This window comes from Vanderwaltozyma polyspora, genomic scaffold, assembly GCF_000150035.1.
Source record: "Vanderwaltozyma polyspora DSM 70294 KpolScaffold1036 genomic scaffold, whole genome shotgun sequence".
NCBI lineage: Eukaryota > Fungi > Ascomycota > Saccharomycetes > Saccharomycetales > Saccharomycetaceae > Vanderwaltozyma > Vanderwaltozyma polyspora.
Genome location: NW_001834692.1, coordinates 1 through 15008, shown reverse-complemented (window position 1 = coordinate 15008; position 15008 = coordinate 1). Strand labels below are relative to the sequence as shown.

Below are 15008 nucleotides of genomic sequence, written 5' to 3'. Positions count from 1 at the left end.
TTCAGTCTCTCTCCTATAAATAAGAGCACCCAAACCAAACGAACCCAATATATCAACCTATCTTTACTGTCTCTAATCCTACATAAAGTGACAAGAAAGAAACTTGTATCCTTATGAGTCTTCTTTAAAAAGTCTCCTCTTTATATACCAACGGGTTTTGGTAAAAAGGAAACATTTCGAAAACCCTTAAAAAATCGATTAGCCGCCGAGGTGTCTCAAGTTGAGTATATAAACTGGAGAGTTGTGGAGATATGAGGTATAGAGATATATTTAAATTTATTAATTCTAGATCGATAATTGTTTTACTTAATGGTTGGAACTGTTGAAAAGGATGATATTGGGGGAGGGGAGGAGGAAGGGGAGAGCTCTGTCTTATACAAAATGTACTCTATGGACGGTAATAGTGAGATGGAACCAATGGACTCTTGCTTAGGACAATTGGGAAGAACTTGTTTCTTACTTGGACCAATAGTTCAGTTCCTGACTTGTGTTGACCTTTGGTGACGTATCCTTGACCGATATTTAAGTTGTTTAGACTTGGAGATGCACTGCCTGAGGTGACAACACCAACTTCAGTGGTTTTATCAGGTAAAAAGATCTTGGAGCCAGTTCTGGCAGCTGGACCTTTACCTGTATATTTGAATGAGATACGTAGTTTGTCGTGGGTCTTGTTGTTGACTTGATCCATTATCTTTTCATAGCCATTGAACTTGATGGAATCTTCTGAAACGTTCCTTCTTGGTTTGGAGATCAACCAGGACAAGGCTGCCTCGACTGGAGTGATGGATTCGTTCAGTTCGTTACCATATAAGCACATACCGGCTTCTAATCTTAAACTGTCTCTTGCAGCTAGCCCAATTGGTTTTGTGATGTTATTATCCAGCAATTGTTGGGCAAATTCCAATGCATTTTCATTTGGAACACTGATTTCAAAACCATCTTCACCGGTATACCCTGATCTGGCTACATCGATTGTAACATTATTTGCCAATTCAAATGGACGTCTTTGGCCAAAATATAATTCCTTTAATGGCTGACCTTCACGTAATAAAGGTTGTAATACTTTGTGAGCTTCTGGACCTTGTAAAGCCAATAAGGACCTACCCTGGATTACATCCCAAGAGCAATTATAACCAGAAGTCTCTAGTTGTTCCTTGATAAATTCTAAGTCTCTTTCAACGCAACCAGCATTGGTAACAATATAAAATTCTTCATCATTAATTTTAGTTATCATAGTGTCATCGACAATGCCACCAGTAGAGTTCAACAAAACTGATAATGTCCCATTATTACTTTGCAAACCTTTATATTCAGTTGGAGTTACTCTATGTAAGAAGTCCATGGCTTCTTTACCTGATAATCTACTCTGTAACATATGAGAAACGTCGAATAAACCTGCATTGCTTCTGGTCCATAAATGGGATTCGATATGAGTCTGACCGTCATATAATAAAGGCATTGAATAACCAGCAAATGGTACCATCTTGGCACCTAACTCTACATGTAGGTCATGTAATGCAGTCTTTTTTAAAGCAGTTGTGCTATTAAAACGTTTAGTGATAATTGATCTCATCTCTTCTCAAGCAGCTGTAAATTTGAATTAAAATAGAACCTTAATTAGAACCGGTTTAAATTCTCAATGATGACTAGCCACAACTTTGGGAATCCTATTTCAAATTATCTGTTATTTAAATGTCATGGTTGTTTGTTTTTTGTTTTTTGTCTTGGCTGTATGTCCATTTATATAATTGGGCATCCTGATTGTTTGACTTCCTTAAATGTTGCCAAAGCACTGATTCAGAGTCAAAAAAGGGTCATTTCAATAGAGAGCAAACCAACGTTTAAATGGGAACCCAACATCATTAACAAGCAACAAATGACTAGATTAACAATATTTAGAACCCAAATATCTCTTATCCCAAGGTAATTGAGCTTCTCTCTTTAATGAATTCTTGAACTTCGTAATGCAATGCTCTAACAAGTTCAATGAATCAAGAAGGTGAGGTGGTTTAGCTTGCTCATTAATTGTATATTGTATTTATAAGTATATGTATGATATGAATCTATATCTTGATGACTTTACAAGTCAGATGTTCAATCTATTGAAATGCAGAAACTGTTCTATTCTACTATATTCTGTTCTATTACGGTTCATATAGATTGAAGTAGAACCATTGAATGAAATATATATATATATAAAGTTGAAATTGTAGCTTTCAGGATAAATCATAGTATCTTGATTTTTGAACGTCAATTCTTTCAGCTTCAAAGTTCAATAGTGGTATTTTATTATGTTCCAAGTTTATAACTTTATCATTTCCTTTTAACTCTTCTATAACTTTGCTAATACCATCTAACATAATTGCACTTCCAATAGTTTCATTGGTATATGGAATGATCAAATCTGCATAGACTCTGGTTGGTTCTATGTGCTTGATCATCTCATCTCTTAAATTATCCATGTATTCACTTAGAAGTCCTGATAATTCAGTTGGTGTCTCTATTTTATTAAACTGAATCAAATTTATCAATCTCTTATCAGCATCACTATCGAGATACACCTTCAATTTTGATATAGACCTGATTTTTTCATCGTACAATGAATAACAACCACATACAAAAATAATCTCACAAGGATCATCACCTTGTTCATTCTTCCCAACATTATCCTTATCGTTTGTAGTCAACTCTACATACAGACTTTCAAAATCAAAATCAGCATTCGAATATTTCCTATTCAATTTATCTACCTTAGAATCCAAATCAATAATTCTAATATCACTTTGTTTATACTTCTTTACCAAAGATTGTCTAATAACATTTGCTAATTCAACACTGCCAGTAGCATGTCCACCACCAATTGATACAATAATTTTACCTCTTGAATCTTCCTTCATCTCTGTATTTTAACACCAGAAAATTTATCAATCTTCCTGTAACAGATATTATGGAACAAATATAATCGTATCTTTAATCTACCACTAATCTAGTAACCAGAAACCAATTGATACCTCTGATCTGATGGTTTTATTTAAATATAATACTTAGCTCATCTCATCTCAGATCATCTCAAATTTTTCACTTTTGATATTGGAAGGCTTTAAGAAGAAGAAAAAAATTATGCGATGAGCTTAAGAATTATATTATCAAAAATTGAATAAAAAGGATGTTTAGATTGAAAATACTAGCTGATCTAGAAGGATTGAACGTATTCTGTTGTTATACTTTGAGTCTATATTATCCAAAGTAGGTATATTTGTTGTTTTGGTGTGTTTTTAAGGTTATTTTTGGGACAAATTGTTAAGGGAAACAGATGTCATTTAGTAGAGAAGAAGATAAAAAATTGAAGTTTAAAACTTCAAAAAAATTGAAGATTTCACCAACTTTTGAATCTATGAATTTAAAAGATGATCTTCTTCGAGGTATTTATGGCTATGGGTTCGAAGCTCCTTCTGCTATTCAGTCAAGAGCGATTACACAAATCATTTCAGGTACAGATGTGATTGCTCAAGCACAATCAGGTACTGGTAAAACTGCTACTTTCACTATAGGTATGTTGCAAGCGATTGATTTGAAACGTAAAGATCTCCAAGCTTTGGTTTTATCTCCTACTAGAGAATTGGCATCACAGATTAATCAAGTCGTCTCTAATTTAGGTGATTATATGAATGTTCAATCTTACGCAATGACTGGTGGTAAAACTATGAAGGATGATTTAAATAGAATGCAAAAAAATGGGTGTCAAGTTGTCAGTGGTACCCCTGGTAGGGTCCTAGATATGTTCAAAAGACATTTATTGAATACGAGAAATGTTCAAATGCTGATCTTAGATGAAGCTGATGAATTATTAGGTGAAAGTTTAGGTTTTAAACAGCAAATATACGATATATTCACCAAATTACCTGCTGCTTGTCAAGTTGTTGTTGTCAGTGCTACAATGAGCAAAGATATTTTAGAAGTTACTAAGAAATTTATGAGTGATCCCGTAAAGATTTTGGTTAAAAGAGATGAAATATCTTTGGAAGGTATTAAACAATATTATGTGAATGTTGAAAAAGAGGATTGGAAATTTGACACATTATGTGATCTATATGATTCATTGACAATCACTCAATGTGTCATCTTTTGTAATACTAAAAAAAAAGTTGATTGGTTATCTGCAAAATTGACACAATCCAATTTTGCAGTTGTATCAATGCATGGTGATATGAAACAAGAAGATAGAAATAAAGTCATGAGTGACTTCCGTTCAGGCCATTCAAGAGTTCTAATATCAACAGATGTATGGGCTCGTGGTATTGATGTCCAACAAGTTTCTTTAGTTATAAATTACGATATACCAGAAATTATGGAAAATTATATTCATCGTATTGGTAGAAGTGGTAGATTCGGTAGAAAAGGTGTTGCAATTAATTTTATAACAAGTTCAGATTTATCTAAAATGAAAGAAATTGAAAAATATTATCGTATTAAAATATCGCCAGTTCCAGCTGACTTATCAACAATATCCTGAAACGATTACAGAACTGTCTAAATTGTGAATTGAATAGAGTAATAAGTGGTTTTATTATTTAATTTAGAATACAGAGCCTAGATGTGTTTTTGAGAACTATCTTATTTTTTATTTTATTTTATTTTATTATATCTACACTAAGCATGGAGTTCATAGAGTATCAGATATTGTTCGTATCTGTTCATTCTGCAATGCATATATTTTAATTAAGTCATCCAAACTTAAATTTTTTGAAACTTTTGAAAGGTCTCTAAACTGAGAAATAACATCGATCTCAATTTCGTTACATATATCTTTCAACTCCTGTTTGTCTGATCTTTCACCGGGTGTAGGTAGCTTATTCTCTTTAAAAGACAATAACTCGTATCCATCACTCAATAAAGTGACATTCTCCAAGGAGTGATTGTTATCTAAATCTATTATAATAACATTATCAATACCATTTTCTTCATTACTCTCTATTGACTGATCATCATCATCCTCAAATATGTACTTAATTTTAGTAGGGAACATTGATTTCCCAGGACCTAAATTGTCAAAGATTCCTGCAGGACCTGGTTCATTACTAAAATCCCTTGAACTTAATAAATAATAGACATTTTTATCATAAACTGTAATAGTTGGGACTTTATATTCCATCATAAATTCATGTGTTCTTTAATGGGACCAATAATTGGTTGGTAATTTATTATTCTATTACTTAACAACGAAATGAAAAGTGTGAGTTTCTATTTAATAACAATAGTTAGTTAGCTTATCAGCTTTTCTTGTACATTCAAGCACTTTCAGTTGGGATATTAAGTCATTGAAGTGATGGTTATAGCTTAATTAATATCTTTATATCAAATGATCCCTTAGATTGTATCATGTGTTAAAGTATCAAAAATTATTAAAAAAATTGGAATCTGATCCAACCGAGGTTCGAACTCGGGATCTTCGCCGTGTAAAGGCGACGTCGTAAACCACTGGACCATTGGACCTGTGACCAATTGTTAACAAATGGATCTTTACGTTTCGCCATATTTTCTATATATCGAAGAAAACTATGTATTGTTTGTGTATTGATTCCACGTTAGTACAAGATGACAGGAATAACGAAAGAGGATCTGTCATGATTGTTAAAAGGAATGACGCTAATAGACAACTGACATGACGTATATAAAGGGCATAGTTCCTGAAGTAAAGATATACACTTTTGTTATTAAACAGAAGACCATAGAGATCTTTATATATTTAATACTACTGTATAGTTAACTATTATAATTGTTGAAATTGTTGATCATTTTTAATAGGTGACATATTTCTTAAATTATATTTCTCCGTGAGGATTTTATATATAATATAAAATAATAATATAAATATGTCAGAATTATGAGGTAACACGTGATATATACGTATTACGACATTATTCATATAGGATAAAGAAATGTTACTTTACACGAAAGTGTTATTTCTGACGTTAAAACTTTTCCAACACTTTATATAAGAAATGACAAGATCTTAATTGACACTTGTCATGTTAATTATATTCCCATGTGTATATTATATACTTTAATACACCGGATCAATATCAACTTATTAAGAATGTCCTTGGAAATAAATAAAGAATCTATTACTATGAATGATTCGGTAGAAAAACCACAACATAATTCTCTACATGGCTTCCCCGCCAGGACTTCATTCAAAGAAGATTTGATACCCAAATTTACTGGAAACAGTAACGTTAAATTACTATTCAAGATACAAGAAAGTACTTGAAGAAGAATTAACAAAATATTCTTGTTACTTCAAAACGAGGAAATTATCTAGAAGTAACAAGATATTAAGGATAAAATCTCATATCTGAGAAAATACATAAAGACGAAAGTCTATTATTATTATCCGAAATAAAGTGAAAATAGTCTATCTATTGCCACTTTACAGGGAGATACTGGATATAAACTCGAAAGAGCTTATAAATTCCTGATTAATTACATTATACAAATCAAGGATCCAAAGTGGATAAAACCCCTTGGATTAATTCAAATAACCTTATTCTAAAAAATGTGATTAATAAAAACAAACAGTCCGGTAACAAAACAGTCAGAGTTGTAACAAACTCGACTAAAAGGTCAACCTGATTACCATAATAAGGAAGACAAAAAATCTAGTTCATGATGACGATATAGATATGGCATAAATCATAGATAATAGAGTAAAATGATGAATAATCTTCACAGGAGGTGAAGTATAGAGCGAAATGAGAAATTATACAACAAGTAATCGATTGCTAATAGCAAATTTCGAGTTAACGTGCCACTGACTCTAGAAAAACCGTTTAAACAGCGTATTAATATTACTAATAAGCAGGACAACAGATAGGTTTATTACAAACTGAGGCAGATGGTAAAAAGGACCCTCTCACACCCACGCGACAAATTCAGCCGTTTTTAGATTGACGAGATAAGGCAGAAGGTAAGACCTATACTCACACCTTAAGCATGATAATCAACAAGGTTTCAAAGACGAGCAAGAGGCAGAATGTAAGACCTTCACTCGCACCTTAAGCATGATAATCAACAAGGTTCCAAAGATGAGCAAGAGGCAGAATGTAAGACCTACACTCACACCTTATTCATATTCGCAAACCAGGGTTTACAAGATGAGCATGCGGCATATATCCTCTCCTCATACCTGCGCCGACACCGCTATTATCAAATACGACTTAATATAATAGTAATAGACAATTCATTATTGTTGGAAATTCTTTCGAATATCTTACGTAGGCCAAGAGAGCCCAATATCGAGCCAACAATATGTCATTACACACTAATTCAGTTTAATCATGCACAAACAACTTGATATCACATTATCTTTCATCTAGACTGACGTAAAATGAGGACGAACCTCAATATGCATCAGTATCTTTGCCATATATATGAAGAAGAACTTCAATATGAATAAGTAACTCCATATGATATTCCTGAGGACGAACCTCGGAATGAAGATTCTCAAACTGACATAAAATGAAGAAGAATCTCAATATGCATCAGTATCTTTGCCAGACATATCTGAGAACGAACCTCAATATGAATCTATAAATTCACATCAAATTTCTGAGGACGAACCTCTGATTGAAGAACTATTTGTACAAGACGTATCTGAAGACGAACTTCAATATGTATCATTAACTTCAAGTGAAAGCTCTGATGAAAAAACCTCGGAATGAAGAAGTATCTGAATTCGAGACGCGTGTAGACTAACATCACACAACAACTGGATAGTGGTAAAAAACTTACATATAGATCATGCATTACTATATGCTGATCTACAGGAGGTGAATATATATACCACATCCGTATGAACCGAAGGTGGTTCAAATAAATAAAGCTTTATATGGTTAAAGCAAAGTCCGAAAGAATGGAATGATTACTTAAGAAAATATCTAAATAGTTGATCATTCTATGACTCGGAATATAAATCAAGTATCCATTTTCTAAAGATAGATTTACAGCTCGTAAACTAGAAAAACTATTAGAACAAGTTCGAAAGAACGTAACTGCTATAGAAAAAATATCTGGTTTATTTAATGTTACTGACATTTTAACAAAAAACAGTAACGCAAATTCAATTCAAGAAATTGTTTGAATGCTCGGAAAATAAGTTACACCCAGGAGACATTCTTCGTATAACTGAGCTAGGAGAATCAAAATCCAAGGACAGGAAGAAGATGTTGATGATGATCAGTTAAGAAGATCGTAAAAACATGTCTTTACGGAGGTGTGTCAGAATTATGAGGTAACACGTGATATATACGTATTACGACATTATTCATATAGGATAAAGAAATGTTACTTTACACGAAAGTGTTATTTCTGACGTTAAAACTTTTCCAACACTTTATATAAGAAATGACAAGATCTTAATCGACACTTGTCATGTTAATTATATTCCCATGTGTATATTATATACTTTAATACACTGGATCAATATCAACTTATTAAGAATGTCCTTGGAAATAAATAAAGAATCTATTACTATGAACGATTCGGTAGAAAAACCACAACATGATTCTCTACAATAAAGTTACCTCAAAATAATGTGTTGAGTAATGAATGGACTAATCAATTGAAGTATAAGATCTATTGAAGAAAAAATTATTTTATAAAGAATTTATATTTTTCTGAAACCAAAATTTTGACCGTTGAAAACTTTTGTTAAAAACAAGAAAATTTATGGCACTATGGCCGAGTGGTTAAGGCGACAGACTTGAAATCTGTTGGGCTCTGCCCGCGCTGGTTCAAATCCTGCTGGTGTCGAATTTTATTTTTATTTTTATTTTTTAAATCCCTGACAAATTTTAGGGCCCGAGCCACTCCCTCCCTCGTTTATTAAAACGTAAGAGAAAACGGTCAAGACATGCTCTTATCCAAGATCACAAGAGACCAATACCAAGACGGTCATAATCGTATTGGTATCTTGATTCAATACCGAATTACAAGTTAGTAGTTTAAGGAAAGTGTCTATATGTCTGGAACAGGTAATCAAATCAACATACCTGTGAAATGAGGTAGGTGTATTCTTTTTTTTTTGGTGTTTTAACTGAACCTCATCTCATATTTTATAACATGTATGCATGAATACATTCAGGAAGAACTAACATGAAAATAAAAACCGTTGTACGGCTTTAGTCCTTAAGTCTCCGAAACTATAATTAGTTATTCCAATATTTATTTGTATAGCAATTAAACCATGTCAAATAATAAGAGAAGAACTTCGATTGTTGGCCGCCATTACCGTTACCGTTACCATTAGAACGTGTACTCCGGGGGGTTAGGGAAGGGGAACAAGATAGATTGCTAAAATAAAAAAACAAATAATTAAAAAATGATTAAAAAAAATTGGATCACATTCAGAATAAATTAATTAATAAAACAAATTTTAATTCCATTTCTCCATAGTTGAGTCACGTACCATATGGCCGAACCTAACAAGAAATCATCTCCGTAGAAATCATCTCCGTAGATCGGGACATCTAAATTTGCCTTCAATAAATTCTGTTCTCCGTATCTTACACAGGTCCAACAGTGTTCCCCTAAAAAATTACTTTTTTTCTTTTTCTCTCAAATTACATAAAAACTTCAAATCAAATCAAATCAAACCATTTTTGTGTCCAAAAAGTCATGAACGAAAAAACGATCACGTCGCTTCGCTTCCTTGTTTCTCTCTGCATGGGGTCTCCCCCCGGAGATTCATGATTTTTATCATATTGCCATTCACCCGATAATGACTATCTATATGTTATGATCTTGCACGTACCCTTATATTCACCTATGAAGAAAAAAAAGAACCACAAACAAACAGAGACACATACTTCCTGCGAGTAACCCCCCGCCCCCTCCCCTTGCTGCTGACCTCACTTGTCCGTCGTAACTGCCAGCCCATCCTTCCTATCCGTCCATCGTTCGTTTAATCATCCCAGCCTAGCCTGACCCAAGCCAGCCCAGCCATAACCCCATTAACCATAACCTTTAATCATAATCATGGTTATTATTGATCCGGGGTTTAGCTATTCCAATGGCCTGCTCTGCCCACAACTTTCCTTTTTCTCATCTTCAAGTTTCAAGTTTCATGAGGATTTTAGTGAAAAAGGGAAACCATCTGCTATACTCTGCTATTCTATTCTATGCTATTCTATGCTATGCTCTCCCATAATCATCAAATTAAAACTTTCAAGTTAATGCTTTATGGCTTGCCATACACTTGCTAATGTTATACTCATCTCATATCTGAGGGGGGAAGGAGAAGTGGAAGGGGACGACGCAGAAAGGATAAGGTCCAAGGGAAGTCTCTCTCTGTTCAGCTATCATCATCTTTTCTAATAAATTATTATTGCTATCACTATCACTATTATTACAACTTTTTTTATCTTTTGGTTTTGGTTTTTGCTTTTGCTTCATTTTAGATTATTATATAAACCCTTCCAAACTATTTCAATTACAATATTCTCATTTGCTATCAATTTTTTTTGGTTTCACATCTTTTTTATATTTTTGTATTTATTTTATATTTTCGTTTTGAAATAAATAGAAAGATAATTGTTACTATATTGATTGAGATATATTCTTCGGTCTGAATACTTATCTTTTATCATATTAACTAATTTAAAAAAACAAACAAACACATTAATCGTTTTTGACTTCCCATCCATCTCTCTAACAGCTTTTAGAAAGAGTGACATTTATAAAAATTTAAACAATTTTTATTTCATTTTATTGTATCTTATCTTTTTAATCCAATAAATCAAACTAAAAATTCTGAAAACAAAATGCCTGTATTAAAACAATCCCAAAATTCAGATAATGGCAATTCAAATGAATTGGTCCAAAGTGCTCCAAATTTAAGTGATTTTAACCAAATCCAATCCTATCTACAAAAGGAATCTGAAAAAATTGACGAGTGGTGGAACGATGAACGTTGGAATGGTGTCAAGAGAATTTATTCTTCTTATGAAATCGCAAAAAGACGTGGTGTAATGGAAAAAGTAGATTACCAATCCTCTGTAATGTCAAGAAAATTATACAAAGTATTGAGAAACCATTTCGCAAATGGTACTGTCTCAAAAACTTTTGGTGCTTTGGATCCAGTCCAAATTACTCAAATGTCAAAATATTTAGATACTATTTATGTTTCTGGCTGGCAATGTTCTTCCACTGCATCCACTTCAAATGAACCAGGTCCAGATTTAGCGGATTATCCAATGGACACAGTCCCAAATAAGGTAGAACACTTATTCAAGGCCCAATTGTTCCATGACAGAAAACAATTTGAAATGAGAGCAAATGCTTCTTCAAAGGAAGAATTAGAAGCTTTGGGCAAACCAACTGATTATTTGACTCCAATTGTTGCTGATGCCGATGCTGGTCACGGTGGTTTGACTGCGGTCTTCAAATTAACAAAGATGTTCATCGAACGTGGTGCCGCTGGTATTCATATCGAAGATCAAACTTCAACAAATAAAAAATGTGGTCATATGGCTGGTAGATGTGTTATTCCAGTTCAAGAACACATCAACAGATTGACCACTGTAAGAATGTGTTCTGATATCATGGGTTCAGATTTGGTTTTGGTTGCAAGAACTGATTCTGAGGCCGCTACATTGATTAGCTCAACCATCGATCCAAGAGATCATTACTTTGTTGTTGGTGCCACCAACCCTGAAATGGATGATGATTTAAGTTTTGCTGATTGTATGAACCAAGCAATTATTTCTGGAAGTTCTGGTAATGACTTGCAAGTATTGGAAAATAACTGGTGTGAAAAAGCTGGTTTGAAATTATTCCATGAAGCATTTGCTGATGAAGTTAATAAAAACCCAGAAATCAAAAATAAACAAGAAATCATTGATGCATTCAACAGTAAGGTCGGCCCATTAACTGAAACCTCACACAGAGAAGCTAAGAAATTAGCTAAAGAATTAATTGGTTATGATATCTATTTCAACTGGGAATTACCAAGAGTAAGAGAAGGTCTATACCGTTACAGAGGTGGTACCCAATGTGCTGTCATGAGAGCAAGAGCATTTGCTCCATATGCTGATTTGGTTTGGATGGAATCTAACTACCCAGATTTCCAACAAGCGGTAGAATTTTCTGAAGGTGTAAGAGCCAAGTTCCCAAATAAGATGATGGCTTATAACTTGTCACCATCTTTCAACTGGCAAAAAGCTATGCCTGTCGATGAACAAGAAACTTTCATTTCAAGATTGGGTGAATATGGTTACTGTTGGCAATTCATTACTTTGGCTGGTTTACATACTACAGCTCTATCAACTTTGAAGTTTACTCAAGAATTTATGGAAGAAGGTATGAAAGCTTATGCCAACAAAGTCCAACAACAAGAAATGGATTTGGGTGTTGATGTTCTAAAACATCAAACATGGTCAGGTGCAGAGTACATTGATGGTTTATTGAAATTAGCCCAAGGGGGTGTTAGTGCAACAGCTGCTATGGCTAAAGGTGTCACTGAAGATCAATTTAAGAATTAATCTAATCTCATCCTGTAAATGGTTTTAATGAACAAGGCTAAAACTCAAACTCGATTTATTTATGTTAATTATCGAAGTAATAGCATTGGTTCAATGAATTTTTTTGAGAAAAATTTTTTGAACTTTTTTATTATTGTAATTAGTTAGTAGGTTTTGTATTGTAACCAGCTAATATATTTCCTTTATATCTGTTTAGTCCATAAATTAGTCTTTAATAATATATATGTATTTTAACATGTTCGAAATGTAAATATCTCATCTGTTCTCCAAATATACTTTTCTAGCTGTTCCCGATTACTATTAGATTATCAGAAGTCACTAGTAGAAATTGGTGGGATTGGTCAGACAATACTTGAGTTATTTTTTATATAATCAAATCAGGATTGAAAATCACAAAAAGGATTATCTCGTTACAATATTAATGTCAAAAATGAAACCAGAACAAATGGGAATTTCTAACCTAAATATTATTAATTTGGTGCCTAAAATTGATGTTGTCCCAAAAATTACTTGGAATGTAATAGCCATGGCAACGAACACAAAATAGCTGAATGGAATAGGAAAGAAGACCTTTCAATTTTAAGTTTTGGAGAGAAGTGTTGCCACCAACTTTTAAGTTGCCATATAACTGGATAATTAATAACATATTACTCATCATTTATAAGGCATATTATAATTTATAGGTTATAATACCAGTACCTATTTAAGTCAAAAGATATGGCTAAATGGATTTGAATCAATCAATACGTGTATTCGAATATAAATAATATACTGCCAAGGGAATTTGAGTAATTGTATCAATTAAGATAGAAATAGATATCCTATTCGCCATATTTAATGATGAAAGTGGTTAAAAATAGATCCTTCAACCCAATATTTAATTCTGTTTAGTACACCTTAATTCAATGATCGAGGGCCGGTCAATATCTTGTTTTACATGTACTAAATCTTAAAAGTAAAATTTGAACTATTTTTATTTTGGTGATAGTTTCCAAACTTGAAAATAGTAATTGTAGTAAGAATAATAAGTTCAAAATATTTTGAAATTAATAATATCCAGATGGTAGGTGATTAAATGAAATAAACAAATGAATATCAAAAACAAGATTGCTTGGGATCTGTAATTTTGTTAATGATTATATGAATATGTATTCTTTTTATGGGGGGGGGGGGGGGGGCTCCATGAGCTATGGATGACATCATCATGACTATCGTTTCGGATGGAGGTTCTGCGAAAGAATCTTACATTTTTTTAAAAAAAAAATCTTAAAATTGAAATGCAGGACAAACGAGGGTAGTCTGTTCAACTGTTCTGTTTCAAACATCAAAACAAGTATTACAACAATATACCTCAAGAATGAATTGGTTGCTGGTGAAAGTTTCAATCATGTTGTTGTAAATTAGTTAGCCAGTCTTCTGAAGTTGATTAGCAGTTAAAAAATTGTTATTAATGATTGTATATTATTTTCATTTTTGAAAGCCGCCTCAAAAATAGGAAGACAAGTAGTTTTCGAAATCGTTTATTTGGTTTGTTCTCAAGATTAGTGGTCTTATACACTTGCTTGTTTAGGAATCAAATAGATTTCACAATACTACACTGTATAAGGGTTAATCAATAACTGTATACTTGCGAACATAAACAGATAGGAGAAATATAGTAAGTATAAAGATTTAGGATCATCTACGTATAGATGTTTTATTATATTTTAGTAAATTTTATTAAATTTACATTTCAAATTCAGATCAGTCACAAAGTAATGATCTAAATCTAATATTTCCTTATTTGTTTTTTCGAAAAGTCTCTGAAAAATTGTAAAATGTCAAGGAAACTAACAGTCAAGCCAATAGCATTTTTTGAAACCTAGTCAAACAAAAGGTTATGAAGGTTCGTGTCTGTTAGCGATCTCAATATAGTGAAGATTGAAACAATATCTCTAGATAGTAAAATACTCTAGTCATCTATTACTATTATCCATAAGCACTTTCAAATCACTCCATGACCTTGCTTGAATCTATTCCCTTGGGGTTTTTTGCAAACCTAATTCTTCGTTTCAGTTTCGGAAAATCAATAAATCTTGTAAAAACCAACCCTAAGAAAAAAAAAAAATCCCCTTAAATAACCTTGACCAATTTTTAAACGGAAAATTTAAAGTTTCCCTTAAAAAAAAAAACATTTACCCCCGGGAAAAAAAAATCTAAAAAAGGAAAAAAAAGCACAAAGGGTTTTTTCCCGCGGGGTTTTTTTGGAAAAAACCCCCGAGAGAAACCTTTTATTTTTTATTTTTGAAAAGGAAACAAAAAAAAAAGGGGGAAAAAAATTTTTTTAAAGGGTTTTTGGGCGCGGGAAAAACAAAAAAAATAATAAACTCCTTCTACAAGAGAATAAAAAACCGCGTGTTGTACCCCTTATTTCTCTTTGTTAGAGAACACTCTCTTCTCTCCTCTTTAGAAGAAAGAATACCAACCACG

At 32.7% G+C, this 15008-nt stretch overlaps 5 protein-coding genes and 2 non-coding genes across 7 annotated transcripts; 3 read left to right on the top strand and 4 right to left on the bottom strand.

Annotated features, from left to right (window-relative positions):
- Positions 1-388: 388 nt before the first annotated feature.
- Positions 389-1573, bottom strand: GCV1 (glycine decarboxylase subunit T; the record flags this gene model as incomplete). The annotated part of the gene is made up of 1 exon (XM_001647071.1): positions 389-1573. One exon carries the CDS (start codon positions 1571-1573, stop codon positions 389-391), a length of 1185 nt encoding a protein of 394 aa, XP_001647121.1.
- A 643-nt stretch (positions 1574-2216) lies between these two features.
- DAS2 (putative uridine kinase DAS2) lies at positions 2217-2897 on the bottom strand (the record flags this gene model as incomplete). Its single annotated transcript, XM_001647070.1, has 1 exon — positions 2217-2897. The coding sequence occupies one exon, from the start codon at positions 2895-2897 to the stop codon at positions 2217-2219; it is 681 nt and encodes a 226-aa protein (XP_001647120.1).
- Positions 2898-3313: 416 nt separating this feature from the next.
- On the top strand, positions 3314-4513 carry FAL1 (ATP-dependent RNA helicase FAL1; the record flags this gene model as incomplete). The annotated part of the gene is made up of 1 exon (XM_001647069.1): positions 3314-4513. One exon carries the CDS (start codon positions 3314-3316, stop codon positions 4511-4513), a length of 1200 nt encoding a protein of 399 aa, XP_001647119.1.
- Positions 4514-4663: 150 nt separating this feature from the next.
- ATG31 (Atg31p) lies at positions 4664-5155 on the bottom strand (the record flags this gene model as incomplete). Its single annotated transcript, XM_001647068.1, has 1 exon — positions 4664-5155. One exon carries the CDS (start codon positions 5153-5155, stop codon positions 4664-4666), a length of 492 nt encoding a protein of 163 aa, XP_001647118.1.
- Positions 5156-5419: 264 nt separating this feature from the next.
- On the bottom strand, positions 5420-5493 carry Kpol_1036trna2. The gene has a single exon. It is a non-coding gene; the product is annotated as a tRNA-Val (tRNA).
- Positions 5494-8729: 3236 nt separating this feature from the next.
- Positions 8730-8811, top strand: Kpol_1036trna1. Its single transcript has one exon. It is a non-coding gene; the product is annotated as a tRNA-Ser (tRNA).
- Positions 8812-10820: 2009 nt separating this feature from the next.
- ICL1 (isocitrate lyase 1) lies at positions 10821-12539 on the top strand (the record flags this gene model as incomplete). Its single annotated transcript, XM_001647067.1, has 1 exon — positions 10821-12539. One exon carries the CDS (start codon positions 10821-10823, stop codon positions 12537-12539), a length of 1719 nt encoding a protein of 572 aa, XP_001647117.1.
- Positions 12540-15008: the final 2469 nt, after the last annotated feature.